The following is a 19,502-nucleotide window of genomic DNA, read 5'->3' as shown; positions in this document are numbered from 1 at the left end:
CTCCTCTTCTTGCACAGGAGTCGTACGTAGATCGAGGTTGTCCTCTTTCAACAACACGAGGTGCAAAACTGCCAAATTCACACAGGAGGCGATGGATACTCACAAATGTTTTTCTATCTGGGCATCTTCGGTGTGGGTACCTTTCGTGGTACAAACGACGGGCCTCTACAGCATTGCCATCTGCCAAACCATACTTGAAGTGCATATCTGCTCGTTCCTGATTAGTGTACATGGTCTCAACAAGGCCCACTCAGCATGTACCACTCATCAAATAGCTGGTTGTGTTACAGGAAACCACCTGTGGAAGATAGACACATTCCAGTGAGCACATGTTATGACAGCCTATAACTCGGAAACCAAACATTTCCGGACCTACAGTTCATATAAACGTTTTTCATTGTTAACATGTAAGGAACACGTCCTGAAGTTATTCCACCTATTTCTGGGACACCCTGTGTGTGTGTGTGTGTGTGTGTGTGTGTGTGTATGTATATATATATATATATATATATATATATATATATATATATATATATATATGTGTGTGTGTGTGTGTGTGTGTGTGTGTGTGTGTGTGTGTGTGTGTGTGTGTGTGTGTGTATGGATAAAAGCAAGGAGGGCCAAAAGGGCTAAGTAAAATCAAAGAAGGTAAAAGGAAACACTCACCGGACAGTAGAAAAATTCAAAATTTTCGCTAATTTCATAGCATCGGTGTGAGGAGAAATAGACGGAACCGGTTCCGTCTATTTCTCCTCACACCGATGATGCTATGAAATTAGCGAAAATTTTGAATTTTTCTACTGTCCGGTGAGTGTTTCCTTTTACCTTCTTTGATATATATATATATATATATATATATATATATATATATATATATATATATATATCACAGTCGCTTATAGTACTGCGTTCTACAGAGTAGCATTGTTAAATTTCATTTGTTTTTTTATTCATTGATTGATTGATTTTGATTAATTTGGCTTCGCATTTCTTCCACTTTTGGCTAAGGATGAGGATGAGTGATATCATGAAATTTACAAAGGGCACACAAAAAATACCAATGGCCAGGACGGGATTCGAACACGGGATCCCTGACTTCGTGTGCTAACCACTCCGCCATGGGAGGCCGGCTTTCTTTTCTTATACCAGGACCACTGTAAACCATGATAATTCTGTATAATTTATGTTTATAAATTAAATCTGATTGATTGATTGATTTAGTTTATTTTACTTCGCGTTTTATGCCTCTTGACTAATTTGCGAAGTGATGATGAAATTGATGAATGGACATTCACAAACAACCAAGCCTGAGCGGGATTCGAACCCGTATAAATTAAATGAACGTGTTAGCAATGATGAATAAAATATAGAACATGTCTAAATGCGTTTTTAAAAAACGGGACAAATTTAGCATCACAATTGCAGTTCCAAAAAAAAGTCGGGACTGGGATCAACTGTCCCGATTAAATCAGAACGTTCAGTATTCTTACATCAAGGGTTATAAAACTAGAATTACCAAATATTGCACACTGTTGTATTTTGGAGTCTGCCTCTCTACACAACAAACACATTAATTTATGCAAGGAAAAAATTAAAACTTTTACAGTTTTGAAAAATCGTCGATGTTATTTTTGTAGGTTCATATTAAATATTTCATAGTTCGATGGGGGCCATGGCCCCTCCCCTCGGTACACATTCCATTGAAATTTGAGTTATTTCCACACGTTTCCCAAGAACTCCTCGTTCACCAAAGCAAAGACCTATCTTATTCTCTCCTTTAGCTGTTGCACATTCTGCGGCATAGGTTGCACCACAAAGAATTTGTCTTTCACAAACCCCAAATGCAGAAGTCTAGGGGTGTCTAGTCTGGGGACCTGTAAAAGTCGCCATTTTCTTTAACAATACAATACAATATATTTATTCATCGTTAGACATTGTACAATGCAATAGATGTCGTCAGTTATTGGTTACATATTTGTTATTGTATATATGTAAATATATAATTATATATAGAGAGAGGGATTACATGGAACTCCAATATGTTATAGATACTAATATGAGAGTATATGCATATATAAAGTAAGAGTACATAGACATAAGACAATTATAATATTAGTGACGATGAAATAATATAAATATGGCAGTGGCAATATACATAATAAATCATAAAACAGGAAATAAACAATACAATACATTCTAGAATATTAAATCATTTTTGGGATGGATTTCGAATTCTTCTAGATTGTAGAAGACCTTTTCTTTTAACCAGGGTTGAAGTACACTTTTAAATTTTTTAAGAGAGACACTGTGAGCAGCTTCTGGTAACATGTTGTATAACTTAATTCCTAAATACTTGTAACTATTTTGTGTTTTACTTAATCTGATTGATGGTGTGTCGAGCTTGTAACAGAATCTTGTATTGTGTGTGTGCACAGTGTGTCTTGCGTTATAATTATGTACATTTTCTTTTGTATACACTAGACAGGTAAATATATATGAGCTTGGCACAGTCATTATCTTTAGTTCTTTAAAGAGATTTTTACAGGAAACAGACTGATCAAACACTCCTGCCATGCTTCGTAAAGCTTTTTTCTGCCAGATAAATACATCCCCAGCACCAGATGAGTTTCCCCACAAGAGAATTCCATAAGTCAGAAGGCTATGAAAATATGCATAATATGACTGCAGCAACAAGTCCTTGCTAATGCATGTTCTAAGCTTTTTAAGTAGAAATACCACCCTGGCAAGTTTGGAACATAGGTGATTTGTTTGCGACTCCCAAGATAATTTGGAGTCTAAGTGTAAACCAAGAAGTTTTACAGAAGTCCATTCATGGCCATTTCCTAATGTAAAAAATATTTTCTCTGTTTTATTTTCATTAATTGTAAGTTGATTTGTTTCAAACCAAAAAGTGGACCTTTCCTCTATTTCCTTATCAAGCTTCTCAACTGTAAATTTGTCACTGCCCACCGTAAGGAATGTGGTATCATCTGCATATAAAACAGTCTTATGAGGAATAATATTAGGTAAGTCATTTATATAAATATTGAACAACAATGGGCCGAGGACAGAACCTTGTGGAACTCCATTTTTTATATTTAAGAATTCTGATTTTATGTTGTCTACAGTGACCATTTGTTGTCTATTTGATAAGTAGGATTTTATTAGAGCAAGTTCAGTTTCTTTGATGCCATAGAAGTGTAATTTTTTTATTAATATTTGATGGGAAACAGAGTCAAAGGCTTTACTCAGGTCGATAAGTGTTGCACTTACAGAAAGTTTGGATTCAAATGCATCTAACACTGTGGAAACAATGGTTTCATTCGCTTTCACAGTGGATAAATGGGCTCTGAAACCATATTGTGCACTTGTATATAAATTATTATTTGTGAAATAGCTATCGAGTTGATTATATAAACAGTGTTCTATAATTTTTGAGACAATGGGAACAAGTGATATAGGACGGTAATTGTCGGGGCTCGATTTATCACCCTTTTTATACACTGGTATGACGACCGAGAGCTTGAGGCAGGAAGGAAAGTGCCCACAATACATCATCCAGTTTATGAGAATGCAAAGTGTGTACTGTAGAATATCAATGATTCTTTTTAAAATAAAGTTCGACATTCCATAAAAGTCTTCCGATTTTGAATTATTTAGTTTTTGTGCTGCTTTTAAAATATCAGCAGGTTGGGTCTCATGCCACCGGAAGTCAGTCAAAATGTTACCGATGTTTTGTGACATGAGATTATTATATTCATAATCAAATTGATTCATAGAATTGTGGTTTGTATCCAATTTGTTACCTACCCTGACAAAGAAATCATTAAATTCGCTTGGAGTAATCGGAACATTTTCTTTTCTTCTGGGTTTCCCTCTGCCTAATTCTGCCTTAATGACATTCCAAGCTGCTTTGCATTTATTATTGGAGTTATTAATAAATTTATCATTTGCTGTGCATTTAGCTTTTCTAATTTCTGATCTGTAAATATTTCTTAATTTGATATATCTGTTCTTATCTGCGTTACCATTTTTAAATCCATTATAATACATCATAAGCAAGATTTTTAATTTACTCAAGTGTGGATTATACCATTGACCTAAGTGTCTTTGTTCGCGTTTAGCTTTAATTGGTTTCTCCTTTTTTTGGACTCTAGGACAGCAGTCGTTACATATATCAGAGATGGTGCTCATAAATTTCTCAAATATTGCATCGACATTTGCACTTGAGAAAATTAAATGAATCCAATCAACGTCTTTTAATTTGTTTCTTAGTATATTCAGCCTGTTATCATTAATTAGTCTAACAGATTTAATTTGTTTATGTATAGTATTCAGAGGTATATTATTGTTCAATTTTAACCATAAGCCTTTGTGGTCCGTTAAATAAAATGTATTGAATATCCCTATCTCATAGCAGTATTTATCTAGGTTTGTTAAAATGTTATCTAGACAAGAGTCTAGTCTTGTTGGCCTATTGTTTGCGCAGTAATAGTTGAAAGATTTTAAAATATTTAGAAGATGTATTTGCTTAGGGGTACTGTTTCGAATGTCAAAATTGATGTCTCCAAGAATAATTATTTTATGTTTGTTAAAGTTTTTGTCTAGGTACGAAATAATATTTTGCACACACTCGATAAAAAATTCTACATTACTTTCAGGTGCTCTGTACACTGAGATAACAATTGTTCTTAAATTTGGCAGTGACATAGCAGCCACTTCAAAACACCATTCTATGCAAAACTGACTAACATCTAAGATTTTAAAGCTGGTATCTAGGTTGTCGCTGATATATAGTGATACACCACCATGATTCATATTTGATCTGCAATAGCCAGTAATTAACCTGAAACCTGGAGGTACATATATTTGCAATTCTTCATCCCGTAGCCAGTGTTCGTTTATGCTTAAAATACAGTTATTTATTCCCCCCATTAATATTTCTAGTTCATCTAATTTATTTCTAATGGATCTAATGTTCAGATGCAGTAGTAAGATATCATTTCCATTACAAGGTGGTATCCCTAACTTGGCTTGCCGTAATAATCGTGTTTGAATATTTTCGTGGATTAATCTCGCATCATAATTATGAATTGGATTGTCCACCACCCGACTCTCACTTACCATAATGCCACAATGATCATGTTTACAAAACAAAACTAGAAGATTTTCTCATTGTTATACAACAAACCAACAAACCTCATTGTTGTGTTTCAGATAATTTTAACAATGAACGTTGTTTACTCTATTATGACACACGCTGTATCTGTCTGTCAGTGGAAGTTAAATATCAACAACAATTAGCATTACGAAATAGTATAGTCAAATTCAAAGAGATGGTGCCCAAATTTCTCCGTTACTATTTTTCTTTTATAACCTATGAGACTACATGGAAACATTGCCCAAAATAAAATGAACGAACATACTGATCGATTGATTTTCACAGCGCGCTGCGACGCCAGGGGTCCCGGGTTCGTATTACGACCTGGGCGTGGGTGTTCTTTGTGACTGTCACTTCAAACTTTCACTATATTATCACTCATCCTTATCGTCGCGATTACCCCAAAAGTGGAAGAAAAGAGACGCTAAATAAAAAAATGATTGATTTGTTTTATTTTACTTCTCTTTTCTGTCACTTTTGGCTAATCACGAAGATGAGGATGAGTGCTGACATGACGAAATTGATGAAGGGACACTCACAAAGCATCCATTCCCAGCCCGGGATTCGAACAGCTTGTGAATTTCATTTTATCTAAACTATTAACGTACTTTTTTAGAAACTTCTTTAAAGAGGCCAATACTTATATGATGATAATTTAGTTTTTATGGGCAATGTCACATATATCCTTGCAATACATATGTTTTCTTCACTCGCAGTACCGGGTGGCCAGAATTAAGGTTGAATTTCATAGTTCTACGATGCCTCAAACAGGCTACAGAGGGCTCTGAGTTGGGTAACTTTAATTCTGGCCACCCGGCATATATCTTGTTCCTCTTACATTTTTCAAATACAGTGAAGATTTTTCTGACATTTCACGTTATAATTGTGCAGATTATAATGTGTTAGACATCGTTGTGCTAACAACTCCGTCACGGAGGTCGGCAATATCTGTCTGTCAGCGGGAGTAAAAAATCGACGGAAATTTGCATTGCAAAACAGTACAATCAATTTCAAAGATATGTGGACACAAATTGTACATCACTGACTTTTACACCCTGTAAACTAACACTGAACCCGCATTGTACAAAACAAAACAAATGAACATGCTGATAGACAATTTGGTTGATTGAATGAATTGTGTTATTTTGGCGAATCACGAAAATGAAGAACGAAAGGTAATTTGATCAAATAGTACAGCGGGAGGGAGGAGGTGGGCTGAAGAAGCCTGCCACCGCCCACATACATTCAGAGGTATGAGCTTATGTCCTGATAATAATAAAACATTGCGTCATTTTCTCAGAATTAGGTTCCCCAGTTTTTCTTGTTATTTTTTAACAACCTGAGTGACAAATGTGTGATTAACAGAGGAACAAAACAGGGAGATCCATTATCAGCAATTTTATTTAGCATAGTCAGGGAGACAATAATTCAGAAGCTGGACAACATTTCAACAAGATTAAGACAGATTTGTGGATATACAAATGACGTTGAAATTACTGCAAGAACTAAGCAATCAATGGTTGACTCACTTGTGAAATTAAAGCAACAGGCAATAAAAACTGGATTAATAGTGAATGAAAGTAAGACAAAATATATGAGGTGTACAAGAAGAAAACTCCAAGAACAAAAGCAGATATAGATACAATGCAAATAGAGCAGTTTCAGTCATTTATATATCTCGGGTCAATAGTAAATTCAAACAATTTAATTGAAGATGAAGTTAAAGAAAGGATTGCAGCTGGAAACAGAGCATGCTATTCAAATAAGAAGATATTCCAATCTAAACTAGTTTCCAGGAAAACAAAATTAAAACTGTACCAATCCATAATAAGACCTGTTGTTACATATGACTGTGAAACCTGAGTGCTCAAAGAGGATATAATTTGGAAACTGATGATATTTGAAAGAAAGCTATTAAGGAAAATATATGGCCCATATATGAAGTTTTCGTTTTATTTTTCCCTAAATTTCGATGTTATTTTTTTACTGCAATTCGGTGTTATTTTTCGCGGTTTAGGGCAAATTTCATTGTTATTAATATAAAATCGGTGTAATTTTTACATGCATTTTTGCTGTTCCTTCTATGCTTAAGAGTTTGACATCGTTTTGGTTCTGGAAAATTGAGACAAAAAAATAATTATGGCTTACCTTTGTGAAAAATGACCAAATTTCTTCCATTTAGAAACCTGTTCAATCTCATCAGCCACTAAATATGAAATGTTTATTGAATGATAACCAAATCTTTCAACTCGATCATACACATCACTTTTCCCTAACAATGCCAAAATATCCCTCTGCAACCTTAATTTTATGTACACACACACACACACACCTCCCCCCCCCCCCTCCCGAAACACAACAGGTGCTTCTAACTAAACATTTTGCCGTTCCTACGAAACTTCCCTTCTGGGAAGATCCCCGCAGCGAATTATATTTCAGAACGAGGTTAAACACTGCGTAGTCTGTCTGCGCCAAACTGCAATAAATGAAGCGTGACAATCTCTCTTGAATTGAACTATCATAGCGGTACATTTTAAACACTTTATTTTGCTTTCCTCAACTTTTTGGTGTTATCGTTAAAAGCAAAATTTACGTTACTACATATGCTGAATAAAAACAAATTAAGACTTTGATATATTAATAAGAATATAAGAAGATACATCAAATCTCAAAGACTGAGCTGGTTGGGTCACATTGAAAGAATGCCCGAAGAAATAATTGTAATTCAAATTTACAAGTGGAAACCTCTTGCTACAAGATCCCAGATGGATAGACGACGTTAGAAATGAGATAAGATGCATGGAGATCCAGAATTGGAAACAATGTGTGTTAAATAGAGAAGAATGTAATTGAGCAGGCCAAAGCCCATAAAGAATTGTAGCGCCTCAGAAGAAGAACTTTTTCTATAGCTACTCATTTTTTTAATTTCTACTAAAGGCACCCGTGTTGTTCTGGTTACCAGAACAAACAAGATTTACATATAATATGTCCGTAGTGATGAAGGTTAGTTAGTGTTAGTAAACGAGTATATGTTATGGTTTACTGAGTTTAGTGTGTGCAAATTTAGGGGATGAAATGAAGAGGTCGAGAGAGATTTAGTAATTTACGGAATAGTGATAAAGACACGCTCGCTTCTGATTTGCAGAAGTGAACGCGGCTTGCTGGGATTAGTGTATTAGAATGCTAATGTAGGGTTAATTTCATCTAATCACGAGTCTCTCGGTGATAAGATGAAATTGGTGATAGGACAATCACAAACACACATGTACAGGGCTCAATACAAACTCCACAGAGGATTACACTGGCTGTGAGTATAAACACCATAAACTCGTTGGTCTGCACAATGCAGTCCAGGGTGTAGCTTGTCTTCAGGACCCTTACACTCCGATAGACTTCACCGTACTTTGTGCCAGTGGTTGTCAACCTTCGTGAGACGACAGGCTGGTAAATTCTTTGTTTAAAAGTCGATGCTCCGTTCCCAATTATTGTACTTGATTTTTTAAAATTTTTATTTACCACCGCTTTTCTGCACTTTTGGCTAATTGCGACGATGAAGATGAGTGATGACGTCATGACATTCATGAGGGGACACAAAGAACACCAATGCCCAGGCCAGGATTCGAATCCTGAACTCCTGTCGTAGAAGGCCCTTTTTTATGTTTATACAGTAATAAATAAGTACAGTCACTGGCAATAAAAATTACACTTATGTCCTGAAATACTCGCTTCCCTGCATGGCGTTGTGTTTGTTGCCTAACTTTACGGCGGAGAGCGAGCTTACCGTTGATATTGATGTTCGTTATTGCATAATCATAAAGAGGAAATTATATCTAGGCTTGTTGGCAAATGTAAAATTATCATCCAATGGCAGGCATGTATCTAGAAATATATTTCGGGGGGTTCCGAACAAAGTGTCTCAAACTAATAATAATTATTATTATATTTATTGAATATCAAAAGAGTATGTTAGATCCAGTTGACGAAAAGTAAAGTTCCTGGTAATATTTTATGCGTATTTATTATAAGTAGTAATAAATCTTGCATAAATCTTTTTTGGTACTGTCATTCATAGCCGTAAAAAAAAGTGCTCCCCTGTGCTTAGCACAACGCCATGAAGGCGTATAGGGGGTGCGGGGGTAACACCCCACACTTTGATCAAAAATTCATAGCCGTATGACCCTAATATAATCCTTGCCTTCCAATAAGTTTGGCGCAAATCAATAACTCTCGACTGAAAAACAAGTATATTTTCATTATTTAATTGTAGTTATTTTGTTATTTCTTTATTTAATTAGTAAGTATTTCACGGGGGTCCGGACCCCCTGAACCCCCCTAAATACGTCCTTGGTCAATGGATATAATGAACTTCTCGCTTCCCGGTACTGAGCCGTGGCCCGGCGGTTGAGGAACCCTTAAACAAGCAAAGAAGAAAGATCCGTGAGGTGAAAAGTTACGTGGTAAAATGATACGAGTGTTTAACAGCCCGAGACCAAGAATATAAATACATTCGCATACGTCATCCCGAGTAAACATTCCCAAGAAGCGCATAAGGATCTCCGTGTAACTTGATACATAGGAGATACCATATTTCCAAGCATCTGAGGAACGCTACCTTGCATTTTATGGAACATCCAAGCATCTCTTAGCTGCGTCGCACCTTTTGTCTTGCGAAATAGAAAAAAGCGGCGTTTAATTAACGTCTGAAGTGTAAACGCGTTCCTCCCCCAGCGAGTAATTGGAGTTTCTCGTCGGAAGCCTTCGAGCCCTTGTGACACCCTATATCTTAAGCCTGACACAAATGCATACACACGACGTCTTCCATATCGATCCTCAATGCCTGAGGGTCTCCATACACCAGATCGTTATTACAGACTGAGAAAAGAGAGAGAAAAAAACTTAAAAGGCTCGCTGATGATTGCAAGGTCTTCCAATCCAAGAGGTTGCTGCAGAGTTTCAATATTTGACGACGAACCCGGAATTCTTTTCTTGAAACTTCAATACAACTTCTGTCAAACTTTTTCTGCAAAGTTTCTTTCAGGATTCTTAAAAAGAGAAAGACGTATTCCAATATAAGGATCGTAACTTTGAATTCCTTCACGAATTGAACTCTATCTTCTTAAGTACTGCCTCTGAAGACAAGGTCGCCTTCTGTGTTAATAGGCAATACTGTGTTATAGTGGGAACAGCAGTGTACGAATTATGGACCATATTAATGGTGACGTCAACATCAGGCAACTGAGCACGATTGAGTCCAAACAAAGATAAGACGTGGTTTTGGCCTATTCCGTAGCATTCGTATTATCATCGCAAGGAGCAGCTTTAAGGATTTTGACAGCAGTTATGAAACAAAATTGTGATGTTTATCGTACATCCATATAAAGATGAGATTTCGGAGAATGCTTCGATATATTATACATACCTTAAGAGCATAAGGTAAAGAATAACTGCGGTAAGGAAATCATGCAATTTTAAAGGAAATTGCGCCATTCTGCTTCCGAACACAGCCGAAGCTCAACCGAGCCCAACTCGTAGCCAATGAGAGTGATCCTGCCGATGGGGACGATGGGAGTCCGAAGTCACACGTTAATGCAGCGGCGCAGACTATTGACTGCAGTTTCGGATGCCGGGTAGTAGTGTTCACGATTTCTCACTCCAGTTATTCTTTACCTTATCATATGCAAGATATGTAACTGCTGTCAGAATCCTTAGAGCGAACCCTTGCGATTAAAAATCTTCATGCTACAGATTAGGCCAAAACTACAACTTATTTTTGTTTGGACTCAATCGTGCTCGGTGACGTCACACGAATATGGTTCATTGCCGGACAGCCTCTGCCCCATTGGTTATTGCTGCCACTAATAAGGTGCGTCGCTATCAGGGGGCATCAGTGGGCTCTAGCCCACACAAATGCCCTATATAATAAATTTTCAAACTGTAATGAACAATTCCAGACAAAGATTATTAACTTTTTGTAGTAAAACTATAGAAACATAAGCACACATAGAGAAAGAGCGATGGGGAGGTAGATGAATAAAAATCGAGACGGAGAAAGTGAAGGAAGAAATAAGGATGGAGACAAAGATGTGTGTGAAAGAGAGGGAGAGAAGAGGGAGAAAAATGATTGATTTAACTTGAATTCTCTTATTTAGCGTTGCATTTCTGCAATTTCTTACTAACCTCGACGATGAGGATGGGTGATGATATGATTAAATTAATGAAGGAACAGGCCCTGTGGCGCGCTACGAGGCCAGGGGTCCCGGGTTCGAATCACGGACTGGTCATGGGTGTTCTTTGTGAGTGTCCCATAACAGTTTCATAATATCACTCATTTTTGCGATTAGCCAAAAGAGTCATAAAAGCGAAGTAAAATAAACCAAATCAGTAAATAATAAATTGATGAAGGTTGGTAATTTCGACAAAATTATTTGGTAACTCTAAACAAATGTACACAGTTACTGAAAGGATTTCGTTTAGGTGAACAAATATTTGTTTGTCGCATATTTAAAGTAACAATTTTTTGTTAATTACAAATAATTTTTTGTTCTCTGTGTGCAGACCTGTACAAAGAATAACACCAATATGAACATGGCGAGTTTCAGCTCATGTCGCATGTCCACAATTATTATTATTTTCATTTTCAGGAAGCCGAATGACTTGAAGTCGACACCCGGGCGCCCCCCAAGCAGAAGCGGAGCCTGCAGGGTGTGTCTAAAGAGTTTCAAGCCCGACGAGTTCTTCCGCGTATGCTGCGAGTGCCAACAAAAGGTGTGCGAGGATTGTGCCTCCTACTCCAAGGACAACGGAAACGAAGATGAGGTACGACATGATCTTCCTTTGCATTTCGGTACTCTCTGTCTCGGGAATCTATGGAGCAAGGCTGCGCGTAACGTTAGAGAAGGGAAGAAAACGAGTGGGTACTGTTGCAAACTGCTGATAGCTCGTTTTCACCTCACGCGTTCATTTGTAGAGCCCTCTCGAGTCACTACTTGCGCAGAGACTTGTTGTTTTCGTTCGTTTGCTCCAAATATTCCCGGGATTAGATATTTTACAGTGCTTTTCTGGTTTCTTCAGATAACATTGTGCTTGTTTTCTCGTTCCACGTAAAATCTACAATTGTAGTTTCTAAAGGTGTCATTAGGTGGCAGACAGTCCAGCTTGATGATATGCAGTTAGAAGATGCAAGATAGCAGACGCACGCATGGGCAGCTCAGTTTGATAATGGCAACGGTACTCGAGGAGTGTTCGTGGAGATGGTAGGGGTGGAGATAATTTGAGCTGACAGACGAGAGACGATAGACAGCATAGCAATTGCAATAGGCTGTTCTAATGTTTTAGCCTACAGCACAATGCATGATCGTTTGAATTTCCGAAAACTGTGCGCGCGGTGGCGACAAACAAAACCTTTCGCAGATGAAGATGCTGAACGTGAGGTACGACTGTGACTGGGACATCAGCCCAAAGACTTTTATACAGCAGGTTTTAGGGGACTGATAAAGCGATGGGAAAATGTTTGTGACCTGCTTACTGACTTACCTATGTACAGTCACGGACACTTCTGGCTTGTAACGACCTTATTGAAGAAGCACTGAAGCAAGCCATCCATGTCTGACCACCAAGCGCCTTGTGACTAGACAACACAACCAGCATTGCAATTCCGCGGCTTGTATACCAGTCACGGGTATACATCTCTGTAAATTGAGTAGTGATGCCAAAGAGAAATACGAGATGAAAATTGTCGATCGTAATGTCTCGTGTTCTCGACATGGAATAATACTCGGTCCACGTAACGTTCCATTATTTAAAGTTGTTTGGGAACGAACCTGACGGACTGGGTTTATATTTTCACTCCTTGTATTACAGTAAATTCCATATTTTACAATTATTTTAATGCTGTGAACGAAAATAATACCCAGAAAAACATCGAACACACGTGCACACCACTCTTCTCACACACAAGCTAAGTTTTAACTTCCAAGTGAATGTCCAAATAACAGTAAATGGAGAATAACGATGTGCGATACATGGGATTTTTCACAGAAAGAATGCGTCTATTTTTGACATACGTGGTTTCTATTAATAGACAATGAAACAATTATGAGAGAAATTAAGATGCATTTTCGTCTTCAGATGTTGAGGAAAGAAACAGACTGACTGGAAAAAAGAAAACATGGTGTTATTGATAGAGTGATGGTTAGCGTACAGAGCTTTGACCACTGAGATCTAGGTTCGATCCCCACCAAGGACAATTTTTTTTTATTCTTTTCTATTAGTGAAGAAGTATGTACTATTGTTTTCTAGGCATTTTGACGAAAGGATACACCTCAAATTTGTTCGTTTAATCTGTATTTTCATTCTTCTAATAAGTTCTCTATCACAAGGGGATATAGAGATTCTCTATCTAGGCGATAGATATCTTCTCAATGGTTCCGTAGCTACGATTCTCCAGTCCCTTCCACCCACTTGTCTTATTTATTTACTTTATTCATATCAACTCACGAAATACCATGAATCTAACGAAAACACACAGATATAGTTAGAACAAGAAACACACCTCGCGTCGAAAGTTCCAGACTCTGAGTTCTGGCTTTTTTGCGAGGGTGATTATTCCTGTGTGTCTGTTTATCATCTTTGTCTAAAAAATATTCCTCATTATTGCCGTGATTAACCTAGGGAGAGACCAAAGCGACTGAAATAACAAAAGTACAGAAAATGCAAGACACATCTGCCTAGGCATGTTATACCTTGGGAATTAGCAATCTGAAAATTAACTTGCGTTTCAGTCGACTACTTGCGAAAGAATTTCGTGTTGTCTCGTTTGGAGTGTTGGTTATCGTGTTGATCTAGTATGCGCGCAACCCGAGTTCGATCCCAGCGGAAGGAAAGTTCTTTTTTTTTTTGTCTAATTTCATCCAATCTTTTTATAAAACTGAGGTTTCTGCAAAACCTTTTGAATTGCATGCCACTTCGTATGTTGGTAATCTGAAAGCAGCAAAGATGAAAATTTGATGTTCAGAAGCGACTATGTATTTGTGTATGTGTTGAAAAAGCGCAGTTATTAAGTAGGGAAAAGCATGCAGCCACGAGATCATTGAGAACGCTTCCTAGTTGTCAGTGCTGATATGGCAGTAGCTACAGTCTGTCAACACACACCAACTTTCACGTTCCCCGTAAAATGATTATTACCTTTCCACGTTTCAAAATCATGAGTGCTGTCTAAAGCAATACTTTGATACTTGCGTTTGCATGTTCGAATCTAAAGTAATATCAATTTTTTTCCCCCAGCAAATTACATTGAAACCATTAATAACTGTTTGCAATGTGATATTGATATCATATATGGAAAGAATAAAAATGGAGAATTTCGCTTAAAACAACTTATAAATATATTAAATTATGTGGATGCCTGATCTGAAACGTACGATGCACGATCAGAGAGCCTGAATGTTGCATTGAAAACTGCAGAGAACAATGACTGACTTATGAACAGTGAAAGGTTTTTCCATGCTCCAATGGGATTTTATTTATAACTATAAATAAACAAGCCAGAAGGACACAGGTTGGTATGATGAATTAAATTGTAAACTAAAAGTTTTAATTGAAGAAACAAAACACGTTCACGGTTAAAAATAGGGCATTCAATTTCAGGCACATTACACTAACTGAAAGACTATTTTCAAAATTAATAGTATCACCCGTTTTTCACCTTTTTCTCAGTTGTCACACATGTCAATTTCCTCTATATTCTCTGTATTCTCATTGGGACAAACACACACATCCATGCTCAAACCGAGTATTGGTAAGTTTGATACGCGGTTTAGACACAAGTGATTGGAATCCCACTTTAAACTATAGATCCAGTTTTCTTACTGTGGATAAAGTGGACTTGAAAAGGAAAAAAATACAGGAAAAGCGCTTGAACGTTTCGATGAGTTCCATGTGCCTTGATGAGGCGAAGCTATAACATGATTTTCAAGTGGTCAAGTAGCCCCATGGTAGCGGAAAGACGACTTTGGGTTCGATTCCAGTTTTATTGCTTTTTAAATAACTCGAGCAACTAATTATTGCATTTTATTTAATAAATTATTGGAGTAAAGGTTAAATACATTTTTACTTTATTGGTTTGAGTTGCTGTTTTAAGTCCACTTTATGCACAGTAAGGCTAATCAGGACTGGACCTACAGTTTAAAGTAGGATCCGAACCACTTGTGCCTCCATAGGGTATCGAACCCGGGACCCCTTGATTACAAGGCAATGACGCTACCAATTTTTACTTTATTTTTGGGTTGAAATCTTTGCCGTTTTAAATTTTATTTGTAAAAATTATTTTTTACTATAGTTTTTTTCACATGTCTCATCATTTTACAAACATACTCAAAAAAATGTTATGCCTGGCGAAAAGTATATATTTCTTTCGAGAAAATAATCCAGAAATACATATAATGCTATTCACAAGAAATTATCGTAATCGTTTGGAAAACAAAATTCAATTCAAAATTCAACAATTCGCACAGCAAATAAAATAAGAATGTTCGCAATAACTAAATTGAAATATATAGTCGCTCCAGTTAAGAAAAAAATTGAAAACAATCAAACGGAAATCGAACCCAATTCAAACTAACACGCTACCACCACACCACCTGGTCTTCTGTCAGTAGGACACTATAATCGTCTTGTGAGTAACGCTTGCTAAGTTTCTAATCTTTGAAGCTCTTGTAATTATTGTTGTGTGTCACGGAATTATGTTTACTTCAACATTTGAGCACACAATCCAAACATACGTAAATTTTGTACACAGAAAACATGGGTTTTCTGCACATAATTACGGAGCATGCGCTCTGTCAAGGACTAGAAGGAACCTCGCAAAAGTTACCGAAGCTTCTCAGCGGTGCTGACAGTTGGCCCCGGAGTCACGTGGTATCAGTGCGTATCAGTGTACATGACCTTGTGCCTGCAGAACCAGCACACTGAAATGAACGAAGGTATTTTACGTGATTTGTAAGCTGGAACAAAACACGCCACGCGTTACAACAGACAGAGGTTTGCCTTCAGCTTTCGGACAGACAAACCACACTACGCATACAGACAGAGTATAATGTAAGATAAAAGGAAATTATTTCTCCGTCTCCTCAAACTGACAATTTTATTTCCTTTTTCTTTGGAGTTATTTGACCACAGAAACGGATTATATTATAATAATAATCCTATAGCGCAACAGCCCAATATTGGGCCAAGGCTTACCTACCGACTGCTGGCCTCCCTCCCACGCGGGCCACCAAGGGGGCGTGTAGATCTACAGCCAGACTAGGGGGACGGGTGGTCGGCCCGACTAACCCCCCGCCGTTATAGGACTTCGCGACCGGAAGAAACAAAGGCTATCCTTTTTAAAGATTACACTGAATAATTGTTATTTGATTAGGAAACTAAAAATGACTTCAGTATTCCTATGCAGTACACAAGAGATTCTAAACACAGTCTAAAACATACTACTGTTCTTTTCAACGTATTATTTCAACAAACAAGACACAAAATAAAGGGCATGCTCAAGAAAAAATATGTTTCTGTGATTATCAAGTGCATTACATGGTTAACATCAAGTTTGGATCTGCCAGTTATCCAAATATTATTAATTTTGAAAATAGTCTTTCAGTTAGTGTAATGTGCTTTCACTGTTCATAAGTCAGTCATTGTTCTCTGCAGTTTTCAATGCAACATTCAGGCTCTCTGATCGTGCATCGTACGTTTCAGATCAGGCATCCACATAATTTAATATATTTATAAGTTGTTTTAAGCGAAATTCTCCATTTTTATTCTTTCCATATATGATATCAATATCACATTGCAAACAGTTATTAATGGTTTCAATGTAATTTGCTGGGGGAAAAAAATTGATATTACTTTAGATTCGAACATGCAAACGCAAGTATCAAAGTATTGCTTTAGACAGCACTCATGATTTTGAAACGTGGAAAGGTAATAATCATTTTACGGGGAACGTGAAAGTTGGTGTGTGTTGACAGACTGTAGCTACTGCCATATCAGCACTGACAACTAGGAAGCGTTCTCAATGATCTCGTGGCTGCATGCTTTTCCCTACTTAATAACTGCGCTTTTTCAACACATACACAAATACATAGTCGCTTCTGAACATCAAATTTTCATCTTTGCTGCTTTCAGATTACCAACATACGAAGTGGCATGCAATTCAAAAGGTTTTGCAGAAACCTCAGTTTTATAAAAAGATTGGATGAAATTAGACAAAAAAAAAAGAACTTTCCTTCCGCTGGGATCGAACTCGGGTTGCGCGCATACTAGATCAACACGATAACCAACACTCCAAACGAGACAACACGAAATTCTTTCGCAAGTAGTCGACTGAAACGTCTTGCATTTTCTGTACTTTTGTTATTTCAGTCGCTTTGGTCTCTCCCTAGGTTAATCACGGCAATAATGAGGAATATTTTTTAGACAAAGATGATAAACAGACACACAGGAATAATCACCCTCGCAAAAAAGCCAGAACTCAGAGTCTGGAACTTTCGACGCGAGGTGTGTTTCTTGTTCTAACTATATCTGTGTGTTTTCGTTAGATTCATGGTATTTCGTGAGTTGATATGAATAAAGTAAATAAATAAGACAAGTGGGTGGAAGGGACTGGAGAATCGTAGCTACGGAACCATTGAGAAGATATCTATCGCCTAGATAGAGAATCTCTATATCCCCTTGTGATAGAGAACTTATTAGAAGAATGAAAATACAGATTAAACGAACAAATTTGAGGTGTATCCTTTCGTCAAAATGCCTAGAAAACAATAGTACATACTTCTTCACTAATAGAAAAGAATAAAAAAAAATTGTCCTTGGTGGGGATCGAACCTAGATCTCAGTGGTCAAAGCTCTGTACGCTAACCATCACTCTATCAATAACACCATGTTTTCTTTTTTCCAGTCAGTCTGTTTCTTTCCTCAACATCTGAAGACGAAAATGCATTTTAATTTCTCTCATAATTGTTTCATTGTCTATTAATAGAAACCACGTATGTCAAAAATAGACGCATTCTTTCTGTGAAAAATCCCATGTATCGCACATCGTGCTTCTCCATTTACTGTTATTTGGACATTCACTTGGAAGTTAAAACTTAGCTTTGTGTGTTTGTTATCACGTGCATGTGTGTGAGAAGAGTGGTGTGCACGTGTGTTCGATGTTTTTCTGGGTATTATTTTCGTTCACAGCATTAAAATAATTGTAAAATATGGAATTTACTGTAATACAAGGAGTGAAAATATAAACCCAGTCCGTCAGGTTTGTTCCCAAACAACTTTAAATAATGGAACGTAACGTGGACCGAGTATTATTCCATGTCGAGAACACGAGACATTACGATCGACAATTTTCATCTCGTATTTCTCTTTGGCATCACTACTCAATTTACAGAGATGTATACCCGTGACTGGTATACAAGCCGCAGGATTACAATGCTGGTTGTGTTGTCTAGTCACAAGGCGCTTGGTGGTCAGACATGGATGGCTTGCTTCAGTGCTTCTTCAATAAGGTCGTTACAAGCCAGAAGTGTCCGTGACTGTATATTAAATGTGACTCCCCCAAGTAAATATAGTCATCCCCCCCCCTCTCTGTCCATCCACTTGTACCTTCTCTGGGTAAATGATCTACAATTGAATCATTAGAAAAGGGTAAAGTAAACCTAAGCATTGCAACGTACCATGTAGAGGAGTGAGGATAGGGACACTTGTCAAGGTGATGTGATCAGTACCACGCTCAGGTAGCAATGACCCGCATGATTGCATCCAGTACCCTTAGAGGCTGGGTTAACCACAGAGACGCATTATGCAGGGACAGCGCCTGAAAATTTACCACCTGAAACAACCCACCCCAAGAATCAAACCTGGGCCTCCCGCGGGGCATTCAGACACACTACTGACTGGATCACGCGGCTCTAAAATAATCAAATAACAATTCTCGTAAACTAATAACACTGAAATAATATTTTTATTGTCATTTTAATATTAGCGGTGATAGTATCATATTCTTCCGCTCATTACCAGATATGTGATTACTCGTACATGACATATTTGTAAGGGTGTTGTTGAAACGGCACCGAAAGGTCTACCTCACTTGCACGTACAGTAAGTACGTAACTTGCAACAACGAGTCTCTGGCGCCTAAATCGACATTTGGTAAAAATCCTCAGTAACATTTCTTGATGAATCCTGTACGTGTCCCACCATCCATTTAACCTTATCATCATTCATCCCATTGTCTGGAGCCGACTGCAATGGTGGAGTGGTGCACTACTATGCCAAGGGTTCTGGGTTCGAATCCCGG

At 37.5% G+C, this 19,502-nt stretch overlaps 1 protein-coding gene across 1 annotated transcript in view; it reads left to right on the top strand.

The window, feature by feature from the left end:
- Fife (regulating synaptic membrane exocytosis protein fife) overlaps window positions 1–19,502 on the top strand; it is a 428,989-nt gene that overhangs the window by 256,820 nt on the left and 152,667 nt on the right. The window contains exon 5 of the mRNA XM_083129431.1: window positions 11,803–11,977. Coding sequence (XP_082985557.1) covers window positions 11,803–11,977 — 175 coding nt within the window. The remainder of the gene's footprint in view (window positions 1–11,802; window positions 11,978–19,502) is intronic.

The sequence above is a fragment of the Lepisma saccharinum genome, chromosome 1 (assembly GCF_977018435.1).
Source record: "Lepisma saccharinum chromosome 1, izLepSacc3.1, whole genome shotgun sequence".
Classification (NCBI taxonomy): domain Eukaryota; kingdom Metazoa; phylum Arthropoda; class Insecta; order Zygentoma; family Lepismatidae; genus Lepisma; species Lepisma saccharinum.
This window is presented reverse-complemented; position numbering and strand designations above follow the sequence as displayed.